The sequence below is a fragment of the Pempheris klunzingeri genome, chromosome 4, assembly GCF_042242105.1.
Source record: "Pempheris klunzingeri isolate RE-2024b chromosome 4, fPemKlu1.hap1, whole genome shotgun sequence".
Classification (NCBI taxonomy): domain Eukaryota; kingdom Metazoa; phylum Chordata; class Actinopteri; order Acropomatiformes; family Pempheridae; genus Pempheris; species Pempheris klunzingeri.
Window position 1 is genome coordinate 22,707,522 of NC_092015.1, and position 27,496 is coordinate 22,735,017.

The 27,496-nt window shown below is 42.0% G+C and overlaps 1 protein-coding gene across 1 annotated transcript; it reads right to left on the reverse strand.

Moving 5' to 3' along the window:
• Window positions 1-9,031: 9,031 nt before the first annotated feature.
• Window positions 9,032-27,295, reverse strand: efhd1 (EF-hand domain family, member D1). Its single transcript, XM_070829639.1, has 4 exons — window positions 26,958-27,295; window positions 14,718-14,865; window positions 10,465-10,599; window positions 9,032-9,773 (listed from the first exon to the last, which is right to left on the reverse strand). Exons 1-4 carry the CDS (start codon window positions 27,239-27,241, stop codon window positions 9,639-9,641), a joined length of 702 nt encoding a protein of 233 aa, XP_070685740.1. The 5' UTR covers window positions 27,242-27,295; the 3' UTR covers window positions 9,032-9,638.
• Window positions 27,296-27,496: the final 201 nt, after the last annotated feature.

Here is a 27,496-nt window from a genome sequence, read left to right on the forward strand (position 1 = left end):
TATAACCCTGCGGGAGGGCCGCGGCATATTCTACTAACAGGTAACTTTAATGATGGAAAAATAAAACTTCAAGTCTTCAAGTCGTTGAATCAGCTGTTCGAGCCGGCGAGTCAGCTGTTTGGGCCGGCGTCTCGTCTCGTCTCGGCCAGATGGGCCAGACGGGCAGCTCGGCTGATGGCGGTGGCTGGTGGAACCTGGCAATGCCGCGGGTCCGGTCCGATGGCTCGGCGGTTCGTCTGGTGGTCGGCAGCACAGCCTGGCGGTCTCCTGGCTCCGGTCCTGGTTCAGCTCTAGCGGGGCTTGAGTTTAGCTTGCAGCGAAACCTGCTGGTTTCTTGACTCAGGTCCGCTACGGCACTAGCAGTTCAAGACTGTTCAACAGTAGGTTCTACTGTTTCTGGACTGAGTTCTGGTCAGACTCGCTTAACTTTCACTGAGAACGGTTGCGGTGGATCTCAGGAAACGTATCAGTTCTTTGAAGTGAGGTGCTGGGTGTCAAAAACGTCAAAAATGGACTTAGTTGTGTGAAGGCGTTTCGGGCCGAAAAACTTAAGAAAACTTCGTTAGTGAGGTCGTAGTGATCAATTACGGCCGGACAACAACGGAGTAGTCTTGATAAGAAAAACTCGACAAAACTTGTTAATAAAAAGGTAAATATGGGTTAAAATATCACGAAGAGACGAAAAAGAAAGAACGGTAAAAATCACGCGGGTGATTAAAAATATATAAAACACGAAGGAAAGCAAACACGAAGGAAAAGGAAGACTATGGCTAAAAGCCAGAGGCTTGGAGCCAGAAGCTACGAGCATCCAATCAAAATTACCATATTGTTTCACACTACGGGGGCGTGGTCTCATTTGCATGGCGGAACGCCCAGCTTACATCGAGAAATCTCTTTTTCTTTTAATAAACTACTAATCGCAGATTATCCTTCCAATTTAGTCAAATCCATGCAAGATCTAAACATAATATCTGACAAACACTCATGACATTTTAATTCTCATATTCCTATATTTCCAACACACAGAATCCTATATAAAGACTAATAACGTTATTGCAGCCTTCTTCACTATCAGGCTTTGATATTTTGTCTACACAACATTATTGCTACTAACATTACTATACTATACCGCTATAAACTAAGATCACACAGAATAATAGACATGATTTTGGTTACATATATAGCAGAGCAGTTATTTTAACTTTTACTGACTAACTTTTCAATGTCCGTACTCTCTGAACACTTACGTCCATTGGTCGTTAGGTGGCAGTGTTGATACACAGACATAACATCCTTAAAACTGAAATTCGTTATTTAGTCATCTGGGTTTACGAACCTGGAGATTTACATTATTAATTACATTACCAATTAATTTAACAGTACTTTTTGGTTAACTTTAAACTTACAAATGTATATAAAGTTACATCAAGAATTTTGCCACCTTGTGAGCGTCATCTGCCTTACCCTCAGGCATGAGTGTGAGGAGATTTCTCACAGATGACCATCTCGTGGTTAATTGTGAGCAGGAAGACAGATTACCATGTGTGGTGTGTGAGGAGGGGGAGACGCTGTGATCAAAGCGTCCCTTGTCCTTCCAGGGTTCAGGGCGTCAATTTTAATGTCTCTTTTATTGACATTTGTCTGTAGGCAGCCTGTTGGCCTGGTAAGTGGCCTTTTGGGGGGCCTCCGCCTGAGGGAGGCTTGCCTGCCACTTCCTTTCATACAGTCCACAAAGGGGCTCCTGTGGAGATTTGGCTCCGTCATTGTCCTTTGTCTTAGATACTGTCCTCCCCCCTGCGGGAACTTAGTGGGGCTATTCACAGTTGAGTGTTGAGTTCAATAAAAGTTTATCAAACATTGGTCCTCTCCTACACCTGCAGTCAATAGCTTGTGCCTCCTTAACAACAAAGGGAGTGAAGGTCTGTTGGGGTATGGGAAGGTATGGTTTGAGGACAGCACATGAGCCAAAGGCTTGCTATGAGAAGCAGATCTGGGGAACACCATATCAAGATGATTCTCTATGGCAGTTGAAAGTGTTCAACTTGTTGAACTGTCTGAGCTAGTAGACAGACATGTCGGGATAACTATTCTGCCCCCATTCGGTGTGAATTGGATGATCAGGTGACTAAGCATTCGTTCATTGTTTCGAAAAACTGCCCAATCAATCTGATGGGCAGGGATCTGATGTGCCGCTTTGGCATAGTTCTCCATTCCACACCGGAAGGGGTTAAGGTTTTAAAACAAAGTGACCCAAATCATCCTTTCTCTCCCAATATGATAACACAAATGGTTAAATACAACACACAGGATTTATTCTGTCTATGAATGGCAGCTGCTGCAGGACTCACTCACACACATTTCAGAAGAGCTGACGTCATTCGCACACTTAGAACACACAAGCAGACAATCATATGACACCGCAGACACTGCACTGCACAGCACGTCAGTGGAGGGAGAGACACAAACTTTGAGGAAGATTGGCGAAAGGAAGATAGGAAGCCAGAGAGGCTAATACTATCATACATTTACTGGACAAAATCGGTTGCTGCTGTTTCTGTTACTCTCTCTGCCGCTCAAAGCCGAATCTTTTGGAAAGTAATTCCCTCCACGAGAGTTTTTCAGACAAAGGCCCCATACATCTCACTGGCAAAGCCTGCATTGTGGAAATGTCAGGACCTGGGTCCATGGCTCCGAAGCAAGAGCGCATACAGACTTCTACAAGACAGAGGATCCAAGGATAGAGTACAGCAAAACCAGTGATGTATACCGCACAGCAATTGCATCTATAGTGCATGTTAAAAAAACAGTAGAACTGTTAGAAAACAAACCACATGGTTCATCAGTGTACACAGTCATGACTGCAAAAAAACATGCCAGCCGAATTAGCACAGGTGCCGGATTGCCTCTGGGCAAAACATAAGTACAATGTTGGACTTATGAAAACTGCGACACCTCTGGTAATTCATCCAAAATCAGACTATAGACCTTGTCTGAAACAATATCTGTTGAAGCAAGAAGCCGTGGATGGCATCACACCGGTGTTTAATTCTTTGCTTAAGGCCAGCATCATTGTTCCATGAAATGATTCACCAGTGCGCACTCCAATATTTCCTCAGAGATGAAATCAGAGATGAGGGTCAACCAACAGAATGGCGTTTTGTGCAAGATCTGCAAGCAGTAAATGCTGCAGTACATCCACGAGCGCCTGAAGTGTCCAACTCATACACTATCCTGTCACTCATCCCACCAGACGCAACTCATTTCTCAGTTGTTGATTTGGCCAATGCATTCTTCTCTGTGCCCGTCCATCCTGAAAGTCAATATTGGTTGGCATTCAACTTTCAGGGGCGTAGCTACACCTGGACCAGATGTGCACAAGGGTACTCAGAAAGTTCAACATATTTCCATCAGCAGCTGAGCCAAAATTTGCTAAACTTTTTCCATCAGTCCCTCCTGCATTATGTGGACATCATGGTGGCTAAGTAGCTCGGAGGAGGCCTGCAGGACAGACACAATTGCATTGTTGACGTTTTTGGCTAACAGCGGTCACAAAGCTAGTCTGTCCAAATTGCAAGTTGTCCAAACTAAAGTAACATATCTGGGACATGTGATCACAGCAGAGGGAAAATCTCTCTCTCCCAAACAAATTGCAGCAATCCAAAACGTTCCTCGCTCAGAAACGAAGAAGCAATTGATGAGCTTCCTAGGAATGATGTCATATTGTAGGCAGTGGATCCCTAACTATTCAGAGCGAGAGGCACCCCTCTCAGCCATGGTCCATGGGAAGAAATTGATAGCTCATGACAAAATCACATGGACCTCAGAAGTACAAAAGGCTTTTGAACTGTATGATGACAACATGCTGAACTACTGTGCAAATCTCTCAGCTTCCCTTGCAGCCCTCTGTGTGCAGGTGACAGCTTCAAGCCTGGTGACTGGGTGGTGATCAAAGACTTCAGGAGAAAACATTGAAAGCAGCGAGGGTTTCAAGGCCCGTTCCAGGTCCTCCTCATCACCCAAACTGCTGTGAAAGTTGCTGGTAAAATCCCTTGGATCCACGCCAGCCACTGCAAGCGCATCCCAGGACCCGACGATGACTCCTATCCTCCTGTTGGACCAGGTGGGGAGTAGGGTGCCAAGCTACCAACAAGCACATTTGAGACCGTGTTGTGAACCAAGCACCTCACTCATTATTTGTGCCTGGGGAGAGAGAGGAGGGTAGTGTGGAGAATATAGTATTTGTGAAGAATATAGTGTTACTATTCCAAGTGCCTTATGATGTGTGGAGAACATATTGTTATTATTCATAGTGCCTTATTTTGTACTTTATTCACTACTTTGTATTTACAGGGACAGGCACATATTGCTTAAATGTACTGCTATAGAGTTGGCCAACTTCATAATGTTAATGACAGGATACAAGCACTAATCCCAGGTTCTGAAGGGTTAGATACATGTGAGTTAAGAGAAGTCTGGCAAGAGTGTACACAAGCTTACATGCTCTACATAAACAATCCCATATTAGGTAGCACCTTGGCAAGGAGTGGAACACCTGGTCGCCACTCCCAGAGGGACCAGACAAGATAGACACAATAGGGATAGTTTGCACTGAAGGACAAACATGCACGAGACTAGAGTAGGGAGGGTACCTTTTCCAGGTTCGGCTTTACCTGATAGGAGGTTGTGATGCCAAGAGGCTGGGACCAGCCTGTGCACCAACAAGGGAGAGCCATGGCCATGTTTCACATTAAAACACCTTAAATGAGAGAAGTTGCCTGTCTTCATTCGAAATAAACGAACACGACGGTAGCAACCCGAGTTTCTCAAACTGCAAGAAAGTCACATATATATATAAGTGTGATAGGAGGCCAACTCACGCGCCAAAGATTGCGCCATCGCAACGAACCCCATGGCATTCATTCAGACAGCCAGGTTTTTGTGGCCTGCGAGGTACAGTCTTTTTCTTACCATCATGGCTGTGTTAGTTCATCTTTACAAGTGCAGATATTGTTTAGTAGACATACGCTACTGACACTGAGCCATAAAACTGATCACTAAATATGAATAATTGGTTCCTGGTGTCCTGCTTCCTCGTGCTCTGTTTCTATATACTATACTTTTACTGTTTACTGATTACTGTAATAATCCAAGGAATGTATCTAATTGGTTCTTTTTTTTCTCTCTTCTATGAGTATATAAAGCTCTGGTGGACATGTACTCTTCGCTGATTCCCTCTGCAGCCGTTGTCTGTATGGTTTCGGCCCTTTGTGCTAAGACGGAGCTGCATTAAACACTCAGAGACTAATTCTTTCTCGTCAATTTCATTATTCGTTCTAGATTTTCCTCCACAGAAAGCATGGCAGATTGCTGATGTCTTGTTTACTAAGCAGTCATTAAATGTAACATAAAAAGGGATATGCAAGACTTGTTTGTATTTACATTTAATGCTTTCCAACATTTTGTAAAAGAGCTAGAGATTAAGTCTGTGTAATTGGATTTTGGTTTCTTCAGGGAGGATATGCTCTTATTTCTTAATTGTCAGAAAAATAAAGGTCGGTTGCACTTATGTCTGCACTGTGTGTCATAATCATCATTTCCAAACCAGGTCCAACCCTGCACAAGGTCGAATTATATCAAAAATCCAGATGTGGTTGCAGCATGCGTGACAGGAAGAGGTTCAGGAAACAGTCAATGTGCTACCATCTCTATCAACTGCTCTAATTGTTTATGAGTTCAGTTTCCAATGCTAATGGAAAGCGTGTCTTTGTGCAATATCCTGTTTATGTTTCTGCGTGAAAAATGCCTCAACATTAAAGCATTACTGACCACTTCCCTGTAATGATATCCTGTAGTTAAATTGCTGGGTATTGTGGGTACTGAAACCCACTGAGTATGGCACCGCCCCCTGTTTTTCACCAGCCATCACTGGTGTTAGCTCTGTGAAGGACTAGGAAATTATCGAGCACAGCTGTGGCTCAGAGGTAAAGTGGGTCATCCTTCAATCGGAAGAGTGGCGGTCTGGAAGATCGGTTCCTCCACTCCACAAGTCGAAATGTTCTTGGGGAAGACTCTACCCCCCAGCTTGCTCCTGAACCATAGTTTTGGTGTGTGAAAGAATAGTCTCCCCCAACTTTGATTCCACCTGTATGAATAATGTGTGAATGGGTGAAAGTGGATGCAGTGTAAAACTGCTGAGAGCGGTCACAATCATATCTATGGATAGTATATTATGTCCCCATAATGCCATCTCCTTCATGAGTAATAAGAGAGATTCAGTATTTTTATATTTCTATTATAGTTTTATTTATTCAGCCTTTTCCACTCTGACAGAAAGTATACCATCAAGATATCTTTACAAGTGCCCAAAAATATATTTCACTTATTTTTTATTTTTGGCAACTTATAAGTCTCTGTTAAAACAAATAACAATATATTCTATTTCATTTATGAAAAATACATTGTCAATTTCCACAACAAATGCCAAAGAAGGTAAGTGATAAGTACAGTAGTTTTGCTATTTAACAACTCGAACATGCTGCAATTTAAATATGTTACTATGGAGTAAATAAAAGGGTCAGATACATGAACAGCACTTGACAATAAGTACAGCTTAGGTCAGAGTTTCCCAGGGCCCATTTTTAATACTAAAGCATCAGTCGAGTGAAGGGTTAGGGATGGAGCACCAAATTAATGATATATATGTAAACATAATAGCTGTCACATATTTGATTAATTTAATTTTGTATATATGTTTGCTGTAATCTGTCATATATTCAGTTTTATAATACTGTACTGATTTTTTTTTTACTTTAACTTCTTAAATATCAGTACAGTGCTTCATCTCTGTGTACGTCAATGCCAAATGGCCTATGTTCCTCTAGACTGACAAACTCTGACATAGGCAGCAATGAAGTGTAGGATAGAACAGGTTCTGGACATGGATATGCCACCTTAACACATTTTATTAGGTTTGGATGTGATGTATATTTGTGGCACAGTTCTTCTAACATTTAGTAACACTGAAAAATAATGAAAAAAAAACAAACAACAGCACTCAAATGGACTATATACTCAATAAAGAATCTGGTCCTCGCCTTCTTCCTCCAGAGCTGCCAACTGTCTGTAGCCCACTGCTACTTAAAAGAATGTTTTCATTTGAAAGAAATTGTTCAACATGTCGGAAAAGACTTTGTTTCTGAGAGTAGGATGAGGAGTTTGATAAATAATAAACCCTGCAATGTCCTCAAAAATATATTTATATATATTCACAGTTCATTTATGTCATTTTAAAACACAGAGTTGCACATGAAAATGAGAGTTGTAGTCCCTACATGGTACACAAGCAGAACATATTGTATTCAGATCATTAGATTTTGAATCTAACAGGATTTAACATAAAAAAAAGTAAAAAAAAATCAACACAGTTATTAATATACATAACTATATGTATATTAATACATATATTAATATAGATATATTATCTGAAAATATTTCTGTAGTGATTTTTTTTAAATGTATATCTTGGGAAATGTAAACTGCAGCAACAGGATACTGATAACATGGTCTTCATCTTCACATTAAAGGTTCAATATTTGGGAAACACTGTCCATCAGCTTTGGCTGCATTTAAGCTCCAAGCATCATTGATGTAAACAGAATCTGTCTCCCTTTGTTACCAGAGTCTTTTGCTTTGTCTGCGCGGAGCACAGTCCGCCCATCGAGAGAAGTAAATTGATTCAGGCCAAGTCTCTGTAAAAGTGTGGGCAAAAGTGTGGTCTGTGCTTCCCTTTTCTTTAGCCAGCCTGAGTCCCATTTCATCCACTACACCTCCCTGCAATGGCAGCCACGTTAAACTGGATTTACTGAGCTCCTATCCCAATGCATCACAGGCTGAGTTCTGTCTCCTTGGTGGTTGTAAGGTGCCATGTGTACTGACTGCCAGGTCTGCTGCTTTTATTCCAAATCCCACGCTTCATTTCCAGTGCCTGTGAGTGCATTCCTATGAGTCTGTTGGCTGGTTAAACATGCTGACTTCAGCAGATGTAACACAGCATTTAGACATCTTTCCATAACATCAATACTGATATTTCTACACATTTCTGTGATAATTAGGCACCATGCAGTGCGAGGACCTACTTGAAATGCATGGAGGTGGTGAAAATGTACGGATTTTATGGGTCTTGGGCTTGAGCGAAGCAAAATGGCTACATAGCGCCCCTCCTTTCACTTTCACCTAATTTCACGAAATTTGGTACACTGATGTATCACGTCCAGATGCACAAAAAAGTATCTTGGTGCCATGACCTAAACCCAACTGAAAGTCAGCCATTTTGAGAGAGGCTCCATGCCTGTCTGAAGGCCTCCTAGCAAATTAACTAAATCAACCTCAGTTGTGGTGGGTTCAACCTCAAAATCCTTCACAATGCTGCATTGTGAATCTTTTTATTGTTTCAGTGGAACAGTGTGGTCCTGGCGAGTGAATAAATGCATTCTGCCTGTAACAGCGGTAAATTTGTTCTGCTCTAATTCCATTGCCCAGAAGAGGGCGGTGCTGCCTAATAGAAACCTCTTTTAAAGAAGCTGAGCAGCATCACAAATGTCTGTTAAAACACTTCTATGAAGCCCTTATTGCTCTTTCCTCATCAAAAAAGGTTTCATTATGTCAGAGCAACTAAAATCACAAACTGTTGTTTCACAGTATTTGTTTGTGTTGGGATTGAACAAAGGAGATAAAACATTCCGCTGAGCTTTAGAGGTGCTGGCAGACTGCCCGGCTGTTTCCCCCATTTCTCCAACAGTGAAATGAGATCAGCGTTAATCAGTCTTTTCATCTCACTCTCAGAAAGCAAGCATATGAACTTTTCCCAAAATGTTGAACTATTCCTTTAAAGATAACCTCCTTGATTTTGAAACTTGCCAGTTTACCATAAGCCTTAGTGGTCATCAGGGGACACTGTAACAAAACCAGGAAGTGTACCTTAAATGGATCAAATCATTATCGACACTGGTCAAGACTATTTACTGTGTCACATGTTTACTATATGACCTGTTTAGTGTTGGATCAGTCAACTGGGTCAGGATTCAAAGTTCCTAAAGTTGCATAAGGCTTTATTTGCCACAAACAAATATTTCCACACTATGTGATATTAATACTTAGTATTATGTTGTTATGATACAGTCATTCATACTAATATCTATTACTATACTATTTTTATTACACTGCAGGTTGGAAAGTAGACACCCAATGTAACAAGGGGAAAATGAACGTTCACGTGACACAAAACATGACCAAACTGTATGACAAAACATGAAATTAAAAATGTTTTACAAACGCAGAAAAATACTAAAAACAGCTTAATTTAGCCTAAACAATGGATTTGGAGAGTTCACTAAATATTTCCTTACAAATCTTATGCCCTGTTTTTGCCTTATTGTTTTCTATAAAAACAATTGCACAAGATCTGGTATGAACGAACATCTCCTGTGACATGTCATCAGGTATTTTCAAGTATCTTTTGTTATAAAGTGCCAAATTTTGGAGCGCCACTGTTTGGTTAAAGTGTAAGTGTGAAGCCATTTCTAAAATCTCAGTAACACTGACTATGCATGTTAGGATTTTGACCTGCCTCCTGTATCATGTCATGAGCAGAAGGTAGACTGCAGCTGCTTGAAGGCGGCTTGTCTCTGTTTTTTTTCCACTTCCTGTCTCTTGCGCTCTTCTTTTTCCTCTCGAATTTCAGCCTCATACTTGCTACCCATAGACGCAGCCTGCATCTGGTAACACACAAAATCAAAGTGTTCCTTTCCATTAACACAAATCATGCTTAAATCCCAGGAAGCCCTGCATAGCTGCTTTTAATTGCCATACTTTTAGTCTGAGACTAGGCCTCACTTTACCTTTTTAACTGATTCTTAATGAATGGGTTTAACTTCATGTGACATACGCACATTCCCAACCACCTTAACTATAAACACTCTTATTTTGTCAAAGAGCAACTGTATTTGTGGCAATGAAACCGATTGAAGCCACTTCTATTACTAATGGCGCTTTTCCACTAGCACCTACTCGGCTCGACTCGACCCGCCTCGACCTTTATGGTTTTCCACTAGGTGATTTTTTGATTTTGAGTCACCAATTTTGAGTCACCAATTAACCTAACCTGCATGTCTTTGGTCTGTGGGAGGAAGCCAGAGTACGTGGAGAGAAACCACGCAAGCACGGGGAGAACATGCCCCAGGTTCAAACCAGCAAACCATCATGCTGCCCCAGATGGACATCCATACATCTAAAATGTTAAAAATATAAAATGTATGCCTACCACTGTTGATTGGTCTAGAAATATGGTGAGTAAAAATGTTATCATTAAGGAGTGAAATGAAGACCAATGTTTAAGATGCCCCTAAAGAAGTTAAGACCAAAAGAAATGTTGTAACTCGAATAATACGAAAGTGTAAATGAGAGTACCTTAGCTTCAAAGAAGTCTTTGGCCCCCAACACTCCTTCAGTAGAGACGTCAATTTCAGACAGTCTGGCCAGAGCCATCAGACCGCTCTCCTCCTGCAGTTCTCCAGCCGCTGCTCTCCGGAAGATCAGCAGGAACTGCAGGAAAGAAACACACACTCAGTAAAGGTTACAGAGTGTTTCCTACAAAATGACAGTGTAACTGCAGTAGAGGGATAATAAAAGAGTACATTCCTTTACTCTCAACCTTATTTTAGTGTTGTTCACAAACTACTTAGACCTGCTCACCTTGCTTTGTCAGCACAACTCAGACCATCACATTCCATGACAAACAAACCTTTTTTTAATATCGGTCCACAAACTTTTACAAAACAATGGCATAAGTTGGCCTAGATGGTTGCACCATAATCAATGTATTCACAGGAGGGATGTAAAACCAGAGAACATGTCTCTCCTTCTCTCCATTGCTCTGCAGAGCAGCATGCTCATACGATAGCAGAAAGAACACGTAGGCTACTGAGGGAGGTGTACATTGATTGCAGATGGCAATATTCTTTTGGATGTATAAAAAAAAAAATTACTTTTGAAAATACACTTCAACATCATCCTCTATTCCCTTTAGGACTTTTTCTTCCTCTCTGCCAAAACTACTTCCATGCACACACAAAACATCTTCTACGTCACAACAAGTCCCTATTCATTCCCTTGTCACATTGTTTTGTGACTTTTGCAAAAGCCATTGTGTTCTGTGAGAAAAGTCATGGCAACTCGAGCCAGAAGAAGCTTTTTGCATACCACTGGTAAAGCTGGGGTCGCTGTAACCTGGCAAAAAAAACGTGGATGGAATAATCACTAGAAATTTTCCCATGGTAATTTGTGCCAGTAGCCAAGTGCCCGTCGCAGGCATGCAGATGTGCACAGATACTGTGTTGTGTTATGTAACCGAGGGCTAAACGCCATAAGTTCCATAAGTACACGTAGAACTGAGTAAGAATGAAGTAGGTCAAAAGACGTCACACATCATCTAGCAATGATTCATGCTTCATGTTTTCTTCACAAACACAAACACTTTTGGCCCAGAACACCAGTATGATGGTATTTGTGGTGCTCATTGTTTAGCTCCTTCAGTTATAAACCCTTTCTCAACTATGACCAAGAAGAACAAGACTTCACTGAAAACACTGATATACAATATATTCATGGACTTGTGTTTGTGTTCACACATGTGTGCATGCCCAAACACACATGTCAATTGCCCAAAAAGGCTGAAAGAAGAAATGTTTTGCATTAATATGAGACAGATTAACTGCATTACTAAACACATCGTAACTAATAAAGCATTTATTTATCTTATTTATCTATCATTTGGTGCCTTGAGGCATTACAGTAAAACAATTGTGGATGATGTGAAGAATGTTGAAAAAGCCGAACAGCAGAAGAGGGTCAGTGGGTGACATCAGAGGTCATGTGACAAACTCTTTAATTGTGATCATTCAAAAAGGTATTCAGAGCCATTTAAAATCTAAATGAAGATTAAATAAATCATTAGTTTCATTGTTTTAACAGCAAGTGAAGCGGCAGGTGACTTCATTGCATACTTAGAATTGTATACTGTTTGTGAGTCAACCATTTTGTAGAAACAGAGTAATTTATGTAATAGCTGAGGTATCAACAGCAATTAATTACCAGAATGATGATGATGATGATGATGATGATGATGCTCATACAGAAATAGAAATCAAAATTTATTCAAAAAGAGGAAAGCATTTCATTATTGATTAATTTGAAGCCTATTCATTTAAGCTGTATTACTTAACTGCACTAGAATTGCCACAAAAAATAATAAAATCTTTAAATTAATTGTAAATCAACTACTGATAATTCTTTAAATTCTTAAAAGTTAGATTGCTTTAGAAAACATTAGTCTACCCAGTCTGTACATACTATGAAAGAAATGGCACAAAATATGAATGAATAGTTAATATTTTCAGTATGCATTTAAATGGTAAATGGTCTGTATTTATGTAGCACCTTTCTAGTTATTGCGACTACTCAAAGAGTTTTTCCATCACCTCCTCATTCACCCATTCACACATCTTTCATACAGGAGGAATCTAGGTTGGAGGAGACTATTCTTTGACACATATTCACACACTGAAGCTGCTTCGGGAGAAGTTGCTGACTCATTTGGATCAAAATCTGGCCATGTCATATGTAGTATGTGAATCAATATCTATATGTTTCTGGTGAGCATGACAAGAGCACCCTCACCAGCACTGAATGTATTTGGTAAGTCATTCTACCTCCTTTGCATAGTTTGAGTTGCCGTGCTGTATAGTCAGCTGCATCAATGACAGTGATATATGAGTGAGAATGGAGCAGAGGTAATGCTACTGACTTGTGTGACTCTACTTGTATACTAGTTTCAAAAATGCTCAGGATAATTTTAATCTCCAAGGGAGCTTCACTGTTATGTGCCTGGACAAAGACTTTGATAACCAATTCTTCACTCTAACATCAACAGATATGGTTAAGGACAAAGACACAATGAAACTGTAAAAGTACAGTAATTCAGCAGAAAAAAACTGATTCCAAGTTGTGAAAATGCTGATCAAATAATCAGACAGGGTAATAATCAGTTGACCTCTCATATATAGTATATACATACATAACATGCGCATTGTACTTCAGTATCTGATAACAATTAAAGTATTTGATATTGAATATTGCAGTTTAAGTATAGACATGCTAGCCCCTTATAAAGAAGTAAAAGCAATGTTGTAAAAAGTACACAAAAGTCATGCTTGAGTCAAAGTATGTATATGTATATAATACTCTGAATTAAAGGGTTTACAAATTAATTGTCTACATTTTTCTTGTGAATTTTTTGCTGGACAACCATGGTGATGCCACCCATTGCCACACATTATCAAGATCCTGGTCGTCTATGGTTCTGATGGAGAAGAACCAGTAGATGTTTCCATCCTTATTGAAGGAAAGGAGATATTAACAGGATGCAGTAATACTGCTATAGCAGGGGACTTTGACTGCCTTGGTCTTTAGAAACTATGATTTGTAAGACACCTGCCAAAACCGGTCATTTAGGGCCAAAGTGATGATGTCATGGTTGCACCCTTGAGGACAATTTGCAGGTTGCCTTCGAGTTCAGTTTAGCCCTCCCTGGAAGCTGAAAATTGTCTTAAATGCACTTTTTTAAAGTTTTAAAATGTATTCTGTGTCTTGTAATTGTAAAAGAGAGTATGTAACGAAACCCACTTCTTCAGTATTTTTGCACATATACCTGGGTATCTGGAGTATCCACTGACCTACAAAATGTGAAATAAGCCAACCCAGTCCTCTTCTAGTGCTTGATCCAAATTAGATTTTGACCAAAGCATGGCACAGATGTTTCATGATTCAAAAGGGGGATAATACTGTATGTCCTCTTTGAATGGCTTTAAGCAAATGTTTTGACCTAATGGATTTAAATGTTGTACTTTCCTTGCTTCTGAGTGCTTCAACACTTTAATTGAACAAAACAATTATTATGTTAATGTTAGAAATGTAGCTGTTTAAAATGTTGGTCATGTCAAAACCATGTATTTTGTCAGGTTAAATCCTCACCTTTTTTCTCATGCGATATGCCCTCATGCTACAAGGGGTCAAAACACATTTTAAGTTGTCAGTGATACACTAGTTTTTTTACTTGGAGCAAAGATGACCACCCATTGGAAGTATACATGTGTTGCTTATTAATGCCGATCATTATCAACATTTACGGCTGCTAAGATTTTATTGCAATGTTCTAATGTTTTAGTTGTGTGATTATTACTTTTATTCAGTAATATAGTTTAAAAAGTTTGCAACATTTACATAATTATATTAGGTAATGTAACATTGTACAACTTAGTAATTACAATTATCAAACAGACAAAATGTGATAAAATCTACTTTTTAAATAGAAAATTAATGACTAAATATTACAGATATCAAATTTTACTCAATATCTTGATGTTCTCAGTGTTTATTTATTTAAAATTATATTGCACAATTAGTATTGTGGTAGCTAAAAATTTTGAGTGCTTGTTAAGAGGATTTTTTCAAGTAAATCTTAAGAGTTATTTCTTTCAGTGTGATGATGGTAGTTTGATGACGCTAGATGGTGGTTAGTTATCGTGACGTGTGAAATCGCTCGCAGCATCACTAAAAGCCACACAGCACAGTAACAAGACACACTACTGAAGCCGCCGTCTTACCTCTCTGAAGCTCAGCTTGCCATCGAAGTCTTCGTCTACCTCTTTGATCATGTTCTTGAGGCCCAGGTGGGTCTGTGGAGCTCCCAGTTTCTCCATCATCAGCTTCAGCTCCATCAGGTCAATGAAGCCATCTTTACCAGTGTCATACCTGCAAACCACAAAATCTACAGTCTTAGGCCCAACTGGGCATGATGACGGTCAACAGAGCCCAATATTAACTCATACAGTGATTATGTTTTCATATTTCCATGTTTTGTCACTGTAACAAACAACCGCTGGCATTTGCCACTGTATGAACATTTCTGAAACTGGTTTCAAAATTGCAAAATGGACTGTACTTGAATAGCATTGTATCTTTTCAACTACTCAGTTAGACAGTACATTCACATTCACCCACACTGGAGGCAGAGCCAGGGATCAAACTTCCAATCTTCTGATTGGTAGGTGACCTGCTCTATCTTTGAGCCACAGCAGCCCCCTGTGCTATCTGGGTTTTGGTGTCAATCTCATGGAAAACCTACCTGAACCTCACATACTGTACATTTGGGAAATCTTTTTTTTAAAAGAGATCCAACCTAAGAATCTGCCAATTAACAAGCAGCTCTGGTGAAACGAGCAGCGCTACATATCACGTTTCCTGCACTTGGCAGTCTCTTTTACTCCTGTAAAGACTAGTGATGGGAATTTCAGCTCTTTTTAGAGAGCCGGCTCTTTTGGGTCGGCTCCCTAAAAAGAGCCGGCTCTTTCGGCTCCCAAGTGGCTCCTCAGATTTTTTTTTGTTGCTTCAATAAATTTATTACCAAAGTATAAGTAAGAATTGATGTACTTCAGGTTGTGTTTTAGTCACATACAAAACAAAAAGAGATGTGAAAAAGTGTGTGTGTGTGTGTGTGTGTGTGTGTGTGTGTGTGTGTGAGGAAGGTGCATAAAAGATTCATATTTGAAAATTCATATACAGCACCAACAAAAGTGCATATGATAAATTTAGAAATTTTGTATTAGTATTGTGTAGTGTTGTGTAGTATTGCAGATATTTGAACACAAAAATACATCATGATTTCACAATAAACTAGATCTCTCCATACAGTTAACAGCTGTGCGCAGCGATGCATCCTGCACCTCCATAGCAAACTACTGTAAATTTGAAGTTTACATACTTTATTATTAGATTATTTTTGTCTTTGTCTCAGGTTGACTTCATTGCACTCCATACAGCATTATTTTGTCCTGAGCATGAGAATTAAAGATAACTAGCACAAGGTTTAAAATTATCCTAAAATTATCCCACTTAAATCTAACACTGTTTTGGCATATTTCACCTCAACCAGGCTATGTGGGAGAGTCCTTATTGACATCCTCAGGTCCACCAAAGAAGAAAAAGAAGAGGTTGGACCTTTTGTGTTTCAACAACTCCTGGCACATTTTCGGGAGGGTCGTGATAGACTCATGATTCATTCAGATGTAAGTACATCCCTATCCTTAACAAACTATCCCTATACCTATTTTTCAGGCTTTTTTTCTAGTCCTGCTGAAATTTCAGGGTTTTCCTTACTACATTATTAGACTTGCAATGCCAAATGTTTTTTCACAGTGCCTAAGCCAGATGTACAGAAAAAAACTGATGAGAAGAGAAAAGACCAGGGGAGACTGAGGGTTCAGTTTCTTGCCCAAGGACACTTCGAGGTGGTGTCAGGGATCAAACTACCAATCTACCAATTGATGGACAACCCCCTTCTACCTCTGAGCCACAGAATATACGTTGGTATTATTATGGCTGAGTCATTGCCACAGCAACACGAGTTTGAATATGGCCTTGACTCTTTGCTGCATGTCATCCTCTCTATCTATGTTACTATCCAATAAGAGGCAGAACATATCAAAAAAATAAATAAAGAAAGAATGTATGTTGGCAGGAAAACTTCCACTGCATAATTGTGATAAATTGTAAAGCTGAAAAAACCTGCAGTGAATGTTTTGTGTGTTTCCTGACACTTAATAAGCATGAACCCTGAGAGAGAAACAAAAACATCAAATGGTGACATCTAAAAACACAACACAGGGCGACTTGTATACAAAGATAAGCTGCAGTGGACCTGCATGTCTCCATCCTACTGCAAACTGATGGACCACCACTGGAATTTCTAAAATGGTAAGAAAAACCATACACACATAAACACACACATACCCCACAATGTCTCTCTCTCCATCAGAGAACACAGACACACTCCATATACTTAATCAAAACATAATGAAAAGACAAACAAAAAAACTACAAACACAAACTGAGGCTACAGTTAGCTAGTGCTCTGATATTTATACTTGGCCTGGCACCTGATAGCCCGATGGTACCTGATGGTCAAACATCTGAACCACCCTAACAAGCTCATTTTGATGCTAAGGAGCAGCAGTTCTACTCCAGGCTGCTTTCTGATGCATAAGGGCCTAACACTGAATGTAAGGGGAAGCCCATGCACTCTGTGAAAGAAACTTAATTCAGTCTGGCAAAAGAAAGTCTGGTGCAACACTTATCCCTCAACAATCCCTAATCCATTTAACTAGAACTCCCTCACTTGGAAGTGGTATGTTACTGTGGTGGAGGGGTTTCTGTGTCCCTGCAGAATAGTAAGGTGAGTTTTCCCAAGGCAAACTGGTCCCAGATGAGAAGCCAGATTCAGACACCTCAGGATCTTTGGAGTGAAACAACCTGGCTGTTGCTCATCCCTACTTGCCTGTTAGTTCCAGCCAATTTGGGTTCATACTGACAAATTCAAAATGAACCAAGAATTCTAAACATACATACGTCATTGGACAGTTTTGGAGACTTCCACCATGTCATTAGATGCCTGACATCCTCAGGTCAATGGCTTGACGCAAAGTCCTGCCTGAACTAAGTTTATTAAGCACCAGCAGGCATGACTCTAAGTCTACCAATTGATTTTCGAAGGCAAAAGGAGCACATTAGGAAATCTGCAATGAGCAGCTAACTACCAAAGAACAAATGGAGGGTGCAGCTTGGCTCTCTCTCACCTCTCCTCTGGACCCTTGAGGGTCCAGCTTGGCTCCCTCGCACATCGTCTTCTCTGGACCCCTGAGAGTCCAGCTCTGTTTCACCTTGGGCTCTGCTGGAGACTAGTAAAGAGGTGCACCTCATCTCACCAGGACCCCTGAGAGTCCAGTTCCAGGCCTGCAGCTTACTCTTCTAGCCCAGCCAGACCACCTTTTTCATGGCAGCGACACCAAGCCCTGCCTGAACCAAGTTTCTCGATCAGTCTGTTCAGTCTATTGACATCCTCTACCCTCAGCCTACTGCCCCAGCATAACACAGCATAGAAGATAGCACTGGCTACCACAGACTCATAGAACATCCTGAGCATAGTCCTGCAGATGTTGAAGGACCTCAACCGCCTCAGAAAATAGGCCCTTCCTATAAAGCGCATCAGTGTTCCTCCCCCAGTCCAGTTTGTTATCAATGTGTACCCCCAAGTACTTATAATCCTCAACAATGTCCACACTGACCCCCTGAATGAAAACAGGGGACACAGGCACCTTGGTCCTCCTCAGATCCACCACCAGTTCCTTTGTCTTTGTCACATTGAGCTGTAGATGGTTCTGCTCACACCATGTGACAAAGTTGTCCACAACAGCCCTGTACTCAACCTCATCACCCTTGCTGATACAGGAGATGACAGGACTCCGTGCAGTAGTTGAAGTCCGTGGTGTAGAGGGTGAAGAGGAAAGGAGAGAGGACAGTCCCCTGTGGGGCCCCGGTGTTGCTGACCACTCAGACTCACACAGCGTTTCAGGCGCACATACTGTGGTCTGCCAGTCAGATAGTCCACAACCCAGGACACGAGGGTGGGGTCCACCTGCATCGCTGACATCTTCTCACCCAGTAGACCTGGGCTGATGGAGTCGAAAGCACTGGAGAAGTCAAAAAACATGACTCTCACAGTGTTCGCCGTCTTGTCCAGGTGAGTGTAGACGTGGTCAAGCAGGTAGATGATGGCATCCTCAATTCCAAGTTGGGGCTGGTAGGCGAACTGTAGGGGGTCCAAAAACGATTTGACCACGGGCCGGTCTTCATGATGTGGGAGGTCAGCGCCACAGGTCTGTAGTCCTTAGAGTCACCAGGGCGCGGCTTCTTCGGCAGAGGAACTTGGTAGGACGTCTTCCACATCATCGGGACCCTCCGCAGACTCAAGCTCATGTTGAAGACATGCTGAAGAACTCCACAGAGCTGGATGGCACAGGTTTTGAGCACCCTGGGGCTGACACCATCAGGGCCTGCATCCTTGCCAAAGTGGAGTTTCCCCAGCTGTCTTCTAACATCTTCAGCCGTGATAGTCACTGAAGATGGGGGTGAGGGGGTGGGGATAGAGGTGAGAGAGTGGCCTTCCCTTGAAGATGAGAGGCTGCAAGGAGGGTGAGGGGGAGAGAGTGGAGTAGGTGTTGTTGGGGGCAGAACAATCGAGGTGTTGATGGTAGTGTCTGTAGGGCAGGGGTCTCCAACCTTTTTCCTTCTGTGAGCTACTTTCAAAAAAGTAAAACAGCAGAGAGCTACTCCTGTTTCGCAACTTTTATTTCGTAGAAATATTATTATTTTTCATTCAAAACAAAATGAATCACATGTAATGCCTCAACATTCTCCTCAACATTAACAAAAGTTGCTAATAAATGGTTTATATGAGTGAACACCTGAATATCAAATCACAGATGAAAGCCTGAACAAAAATGTTGCCTCAAAAAAAAAAAAAAACAGGTACAACATTTTGTTATTATCTGAACTAGACACATTCATTTACATTGGGCACATACCAATTCAGTGGGACGTTTGACACTGCATGGAGCTAACAAGAGAGGTGTACTGTGGAGTGTATCCACTCAAGTTTACCCTGATACAGTCAGCTAAATGTTCATCAGTCAGTCTTGTCCTGAACTTTGACTTCATGACATTCATGTCAGAAAAGGCTGACTCACAGAGGTACACGCACATGCACTTGCCATTGACGTTGGTAAAGCAAAATTCTGTTTCCCATTCTTCGTGAAAATTGTACGACTTTCGCTTCTTAGCGGTGCTCATGTTTGGAGTGGATCTGCACTAGTCCGGACTCCAGCTACACATCAAGCTTGACTGCATGAACTGTTTGATTGACGGCCAATTAGCAAAATGGTAGTTTCAGACTCGCAAAAGGGGCGGGAGTCACGATACATCAATGTTTTTGATTGGATTGGGATACGTAAGTATATTTTAAGTGAAACCCAACTTCCCATTCCACACTGCCTTCAACTCCACTGTTGCCAGCTGACTTAAAACCAGTGATTGTTCTCATCCCTCTCTGTTGTTATTTTGCTGGAGTTTCCGCTCCAACTTCTTCCTATATTCCTCCTTAGCCTCTCTGATCTTGTGCTTCAGGTGTCTCTGTGTGTTTCTCATCTCTTCCTTGTTGCCAGCCCTGAAAGCCCTCGTCTTATCATTCAGGAGGGCCTTGATGTCCTTTGTTACCCACGGCTTGTTGTTTGGGTAACAGTGAACAGTCTCTACTGGAACAATGGAGTCAACACAGAAGTTGATATAGTCCGTGATGCACTCTGTGAGCCCGTCGATGTCTTCTCCATTTGGCTCACAGAGTGCCTGCCAGTCTGTGACCTCAAAACATCCCTGCAGTTCCACATACACCTCTTCCGACCATCTCCTCATTGTCTTTATGGTCACAGGCTGTCTTTTAACCAGAGGCAAATAAGTGGGACTGAGGTGTATGAGATTGTGGTCAGACCTGCCCAGAGGGGGGAGGGGAGAGGAGCTGTATGCACAGTCCAGGATCCTCTCCTCTCTGGTGAAACAGTTCACGTACTGTGTGAAGTTGGGCAGTGCTTTTGACATGGTGACATGGTTGAAGTCACCCGAGATAGCAATGAATGCACTCGGGTGTAGAGTCTGTAACCGAGCTATGGCGGAGTGGATGACGTCACACGCCGAAGTCGGGTTGGCAGAAGGAGGAATGTAAACAGTCACCATGACAACATGTGAAAACTCCCGTGGCAGGCAACATGGGCGAAGACCAACAGCAAACAGTTCAATGTCCGGGCTGCAGATGTGCTCCTTGATAGTAATATTAGCAGGACTGCACCACCTGTTGTTCACCAGAACAGCAAGCCCCCCTCCTTTCCGCTTACCGCTCCTGGTGCAGTCCCTGTTGGCCCGAACAGTTTGAAAGCCGTCAATGGAAACATTGTCGTCGGGGATGTCCTGATGCAGCCATGTCTCCATAAAGCACATTAGACTACACTCCCGGTACTCCATCGGACTCCTGACTAATGCTGTTAGCTCCTCCATCTTGTTTACCAGCGATCGCACGTTGCCCATAGTAACGATGGGGAGACAGGGTTTATATTTCTTTTCCTCCATACGCCTCCGTTGACTCCCTATGGTTTCTCTCCTCCGCTGGTTCTTCTTTCCTCTGCAACCTCGGTGTGTTTTCCTCCACAATTCTTCTGGAATTTGTGAAGATCTTGTGGTCAGGATGCCAGCAGGTTTCAGAGCGATCAGCTGATCACTCGTGTAGACAAAACGGCTACCAACGGCCATACGTTTACTGCACCCGGCAGAGTTAAAGTAGTTCTTTCACAGCAAAAAGATGACAAGATCACTCTCCAACCAGCATGTATTGGAGAGAGAACGTCTTAAAAAAATATTACCAATAAAAAGTGGGAGTGAAGCTCGACTCTCTGACGGTGGTGTCAGAGAGAAGAATGCTTCACAAAGTGGGAGCTATTTTGGACAATGTGTCCAACCCACTCCATGAAGTGTTGATTAGATATAGGAGTTCTTTCAGTGCCAGACTAATTGTACCACGATGCACTACAGAGCGCCACAGGAAATCATTCCTGCCTGTGGCCATTAATCTATACAACTCCTCACTCTGAGTGTACATGTTGTTGTATGTTATTACTATTAGTAGTGGTAGTATTATTAGTATTATATAATACATCTTCTCACTCTGAGTGTACATGCTGTTATATATTATTGTTGGTAGTAGTAGTAGTGGTAGTAGTATTATTGGTATTATATAGTACAGAGCCTTACTATGATTGTGCATGTTATATATTTTTATTAGTAGTGCTATTATTGTTATTATAATTATTATTAAAAGACTGGACTCACCTGGTGCAGTAATTTACCTCTGTGTAATAATTTGTAATAATAATTTTTAATACATCTTTTTATATTCATACTTTTATATATTTATATTTTACTTTGTGTTTGAAGTTTATTCTTATTCTTATTCTTTTGGAGCTGTGTGTAACAAAACGCAATTTCCCCCTGGAAATTATTAAAGTAATTCTGATTCTTGAGACTTGAGACTTTCTTTATTTGATCCCCCATAGGGGGAAATTTTCTTGTTACAGCAGCAACAATATAAACAGGGAGAGTGAAAAAAAACAAAGCAATAGAAAAGACAAAAATAAATATAAATATAAATATATGGTTGTGATGAAATGAAATAAATATTTACACCATAGGATATTTATGAAATAAATATTTACACCATAGGATATTCTGATTCTGATTCTTATTCTTAACTGAGTGTATATAGCACTGCATAGCGTAACTGTGTATATGGCTAAGCAACGGTTAAACCTTGTTGATGAACAGGTTTTGATTTTAGTCTTCCCTCTTTCATATTCACAAGTACCCCCTCTCCCCCCTTCAATTATATACAGTTAGATTGTATTTTGTGTTTGAGTCTTGGTGTGTTTAAAGAAATGTTTTGGAATATACATGGTGCTCTTGTTGCAGAGCCCTCTCTAAAAACCTCACAGTTCAAATGTTAATGTGTTTTTTAATATGATAATGCGCTGAAGGTAATCCCTTCATGGTCTCCATCCACTAAGTCATTCGAATGCTGTATTCTAGAATTGCTGGCTTGGCCCTGTCGGGGCCCTGGCAGATCTGTGGCTGATCCCAGCTGAGTCACTGCTAGATCCTTAGATGTAATTAAATCCCCCTCAATAACGTAATGAACAGACTGCCCTGTACCACCCCTAAGCGTCATGTGAGGAAACCAGTTGCAATAAAAAAATATTAAAACCTCCAGGAGGAGCAGAGATTTCCATATGATATATATCCGCCTTCCCCGACCACAGATGACACATCTTTTTGCAGCTAGATCTTCCCTGAGCTGCAATCTGCAGTGCACCTTCACATCCAGCTACAACATGTTTCCTCACAGCCTCCATCCCTTATGTCCCAACTCCAAATAAACAAAGCCCTGACATTTTTTTGCAACCTGCCCTCTGCTGCCCCCCACCTTCTATCACTCCTAGACTAGTCAACACCCAGCCAGATGCCCTCGATTGCCAATTTACCACAATTTACATCAGCAACCTCTGAGCCCAACACGATTGACAAACTTTGGGCCAGAGAAGTTACAGAAGGATTCATGATCTGTCCTTTTTCCAGTCCTCCTTTTCCCACCTTCAGAGTCAGTTCAATCAGCATAGCACCAAGGAAATACTCTGGGACTCATCATAGACCATTCTTCACCCAGTGGCTCTTCCATCCCAAGCATCAACAGCCTCATTCCGAGCCCAGACCTCTCCATGCATTATACTACCATTGACCACACCATCTCCCTCATCCGTCTTGTAGCCAGAGGAGCCTGGTTGTCCAAAGTATACATCACCAGTGCCTCCCAAGTCCATCCCATCCACCCTGACTACTGGAATCTTTTCGGCATCCTGAGGAAGGGCACTTACTATTTTGCTGTGCACCTCACAGCGTGGGTGTAAGAGCAGCCCAAACATATTTGACTCGGTATCTCAAGCACTCTGCTGAATTTTGATAAACAACTACAAGCTCCCATATATCAATCATCTCCTTGACGACTTTCTCACCGTTTTTCCTCCATCCTCTTCTCACCCAGCACATGGTCTCAACAGTTTTGACTTCGGCATTCCATGAACTGGGAGTTCCCCTCCCCTCAGAAAAACTGAGGGTCCTGGCACATCCCTACCTACTGAGAAAATAATCTGCATTTCATTCATTCATTTAACTTAATTTCAAATTTGTGGATTGGCTCACAGATGCACCAAGCGGCAACTTCTCTCGCTGCGAGGCCAACTCAACTAAACCATCCGCATCATCCCCCAAGGTTGATCATTCATGTCACACTTCCTCTCCACAGCCAGTTTCATCTCTCCATGACCACGTTTCACTAGGTGACCCATGTAAGATGGAGCTCAAACTGAGGCACCAGTTCCTCTCCTCCTGGAATGGCATCCAGCCGTTCACAGATGCAGCCCCTTCCATCGATTTCTGCAGCTACTACGGCGACAGGTGGTTCTCAGCCCATGGCCCGCAGAGTTCTCTGCTCTTGCTCCCTCCTCTGCCATGTGTGAAATCTATCCAGTCGTCATAGCAGCCATTATTTGGGGGTACGAATGGTCAAAAAAGACCATTGCCATCCACTCTGACAACAGCACATTCATCAACAACGGATGATCACATTGTCTAGACATGATGCAGTTTGTACGGAGACTCACCCTGGTTTTGGCCCAGCACCAGTTCATTATCCGAGCCTTCCACAACCCAGATCACAAAATCGTCAACTCAATTGCTGATTCACTGTCCTGCTTCTCGTTCCAGAAATTCAGACAATTGGCACGAGCCTCCAACCTCTGTCCAACCCCAGTCCGACCGTTTTCAGCCACGATCTTCAACTGACTCCACAGCTAGATCAATTGGTTACCGCTTCCCATGATGCCATCCTCAACAGTGTTACTCACCGCATGCTCTTGTCCCACCTGATCTGATGGAGCTGCCTCAAAGTTTTCCACGCTGCACATGGTCTTTCATTCCAACGTCCTGACCCTCACCAGCTTCCTCATGTTTGCCCATTCAATTCTCAGGATTAAATCTCCCCCTGGTCAGGTATACATAACTGGAATCACAGGTGCACTATGTCCAGCCTTGTCTCACACCCATATCAGCATGTTAATCAAAGGTCTTCGTAAGGTCTTCTTTGCCCTGGGTATTCATTTCACACTGGAGCCGCCTCATCCGCCTCTAGGCAGGGAGTTCCAGGCCATATCATCAAAATCCTTGGTCGCTAGTCTTCTTCAGCATACCTCACCTGCAACCGCAACAACCTGAATGACATACGAAACGCTCACATGCATCTCACCATCTGAAGTATGTTTTTTGGGGATCTTAGCTACCAGATGATAGATGAGACCACTCCCCCACCCTGAGTCTCAATGCCCTTATCCTACCCTCATCCCTTCATCCCTCAACCCTCATCTCTACATCCCTCAACCCTCATCCCTATATCCTCTTTCAAACCTTTCAAAATCAACAACTTTATTGACGTGGTCTTTGTTAGCGAACTGGCTCATTAATGTGTGCTTTCCAAAATTGGACCTCCATTTAAATTTGGCACACAAAACAGATCACCCTGCTTCTGTCAACCTGAGTGGACAATTTGTGCAGCAAGTAAGTAAAACATATCATGAAGGCTAACAGCATGGCAAACAGCAGAAATTGATCTGACATCACGAAATCCACATCAAGGTAGTTTCTGGTCTATTGTATGGTATGACCACACTACACTAGGCTACCTGCCCAAGCTTAACATGAATCTTAGTTGCATAGTTTAGTTGTGAGTGTTTTCTGATCAGTGATTTAATTAGCATTTACTTTCCAAAGAATACACTATGGGCCTGTAATGGTGGACTGCACATGATAAAAAAAAAGACTGTGCTTCATTGCACGAGGTTAAATGATACTATACCCAAATAATCAGCCACAGATCAGCCCTCAGTGATGATATAGACCATCCACAGTATCACAGCTAAGTAAACATTGTGACAGACAAGCACTACAGCATAGCAGGATCCTGAGAAGATGTAAGAGGTGCATAATAAGTCACATGACTTACTACATTCGAGAGCCATCAGTAACACTTCAAAGTTCTGGCAAATGTCAGCTCTGCCATTTCTACTAGAAACCATCTTTAGCCTGTGACAATAATTATGTCACCTAGTTGTTTGATTATTTACCCAGAGACTCCAAACTGTGAGAAAAGACCATCCTCTCTCCTTTTCTCCATTTTTTAGTAAACCTGTGTAATTACACTTAGGTTTGGCCTTGCCTGTGACATGTTGAAGGTACAAGCCAAGCACACGAATTCCGCACAACAGCCTACATATCCTCCCACCATCTGTTGAGGTTAAGACCCAGAGGATTTAACTTATTTTGGATGGAAATGTGACAGAAATGTCCTCACAGCAACAGCAAAACACGCTCTCTGCTGTGTGCATGTGCATACTGTTATTTTACTGAGGACTGGCGAGCACTCTGCGAGCCCCATGGAGAGGACATTGATGGGCACACATCAACTTCTGTGTGGACTTTACTGTCCCAGCAAAGACTGTACTTTGTTTTTCAAATAACAGGCCTCCTCTGGCTCCCAGTCTGATCTACCGTATTGCAAGGTGAAATTCTAAACTAATGATTTTGAGCTGATACAATTATCATAAATGGAATAAAAATCCAGCTACAGCCATTAATTAATTACTCATTCACTCATTCCAGCATCTCAGTTGTGAGTATTGGCTGCATTTCTTTGTCTTGTATAGCCTATATCTCCAGGTTTTGGACTGTTGATCCTTTTATTTGAACCTGTCATCTTGGATTTGTTACAGCCATTTTTCACTATTTTGGAAACCAAATAATTAATTGATTAATCTTCATGTTAACTGGTGATTAAGGTAATATACCTTAAAACGAATATTATAGAGAAAAATAACACGAGTGATATATTGAGGATTTCAAAAATAATTGAATTCACTCTATTATTTATGTAGTCAGATTTATCTTTGAATCATTACATGAGCCTTTCACTGACAAATGTGGGACTGATGTGGTCGTCAATAAACCTAAAGCCTCTAGCTTAGTTGGAGATGCATGGCATGTCAGAGTCTGCAGGGTCACCCACATCTCTCTGATCACGACACAACACTACATGGACGGAATGCCAGCTGACAGCGCAGAGGGGCCTGCAGAGAGTAGCAGTCTCTCACCTGGAGGCTTTCAGGTCAACAACAGCAGCCAAATGTGACCATGAGCCTCCGGCCATGCATGCTCATTCAGTCCCAATCCCCACGATTACAAGTAAACACGTCGGACGTGCTGTCACGTGCAGAGATGGACCGAGAAATGGACGTTAGCTTTAGCCTCACCGTTTGAACATCGTCTCCATGTCCTTAATCTGCTTACGGGAGAACTCCTTGAACTCCGTGTAGGGGTTGAAAACGCGGGTCGGTCTGGGAGCAGTGTTGCCCTCATTGATGTCCAACCTGCGTGTCAGTTTGGCGGACAGTTCGGAGAACGAGTCGCTGCAGGCTGCCTCGGGCTCCTGTGTTTTGGGTCGGACCGACCTGTGTTCGGGCTCCGGCCTCGGCTCTCCATCCTCCGTAACGATCAGTCGTGACTGCAGCTTCCTAGCCAGCTCTTCGGATGCCATGCTGAGGACGAGATGTTTCTCTCTCTACGGCTGTCAGAGGAAGATAGCAGCTTCGAGCAGCACTGCGGTCAAGCTGCCCAGGACCAGCTGGCAGGAGGGAGGACGGTGCTTCCGGTTTTTTTTTTTTGGTTTTTTTTTCAGAATTAGAGCTCGCCCTCAATGTGCGCTCTGCACGAGAGCTTCGTTCGAGATGAACTGCGCTTCACCTGGAGAGAGGACGAGAGGAGGGTGGGGGGTGGGGGGTGGGCGGTGACT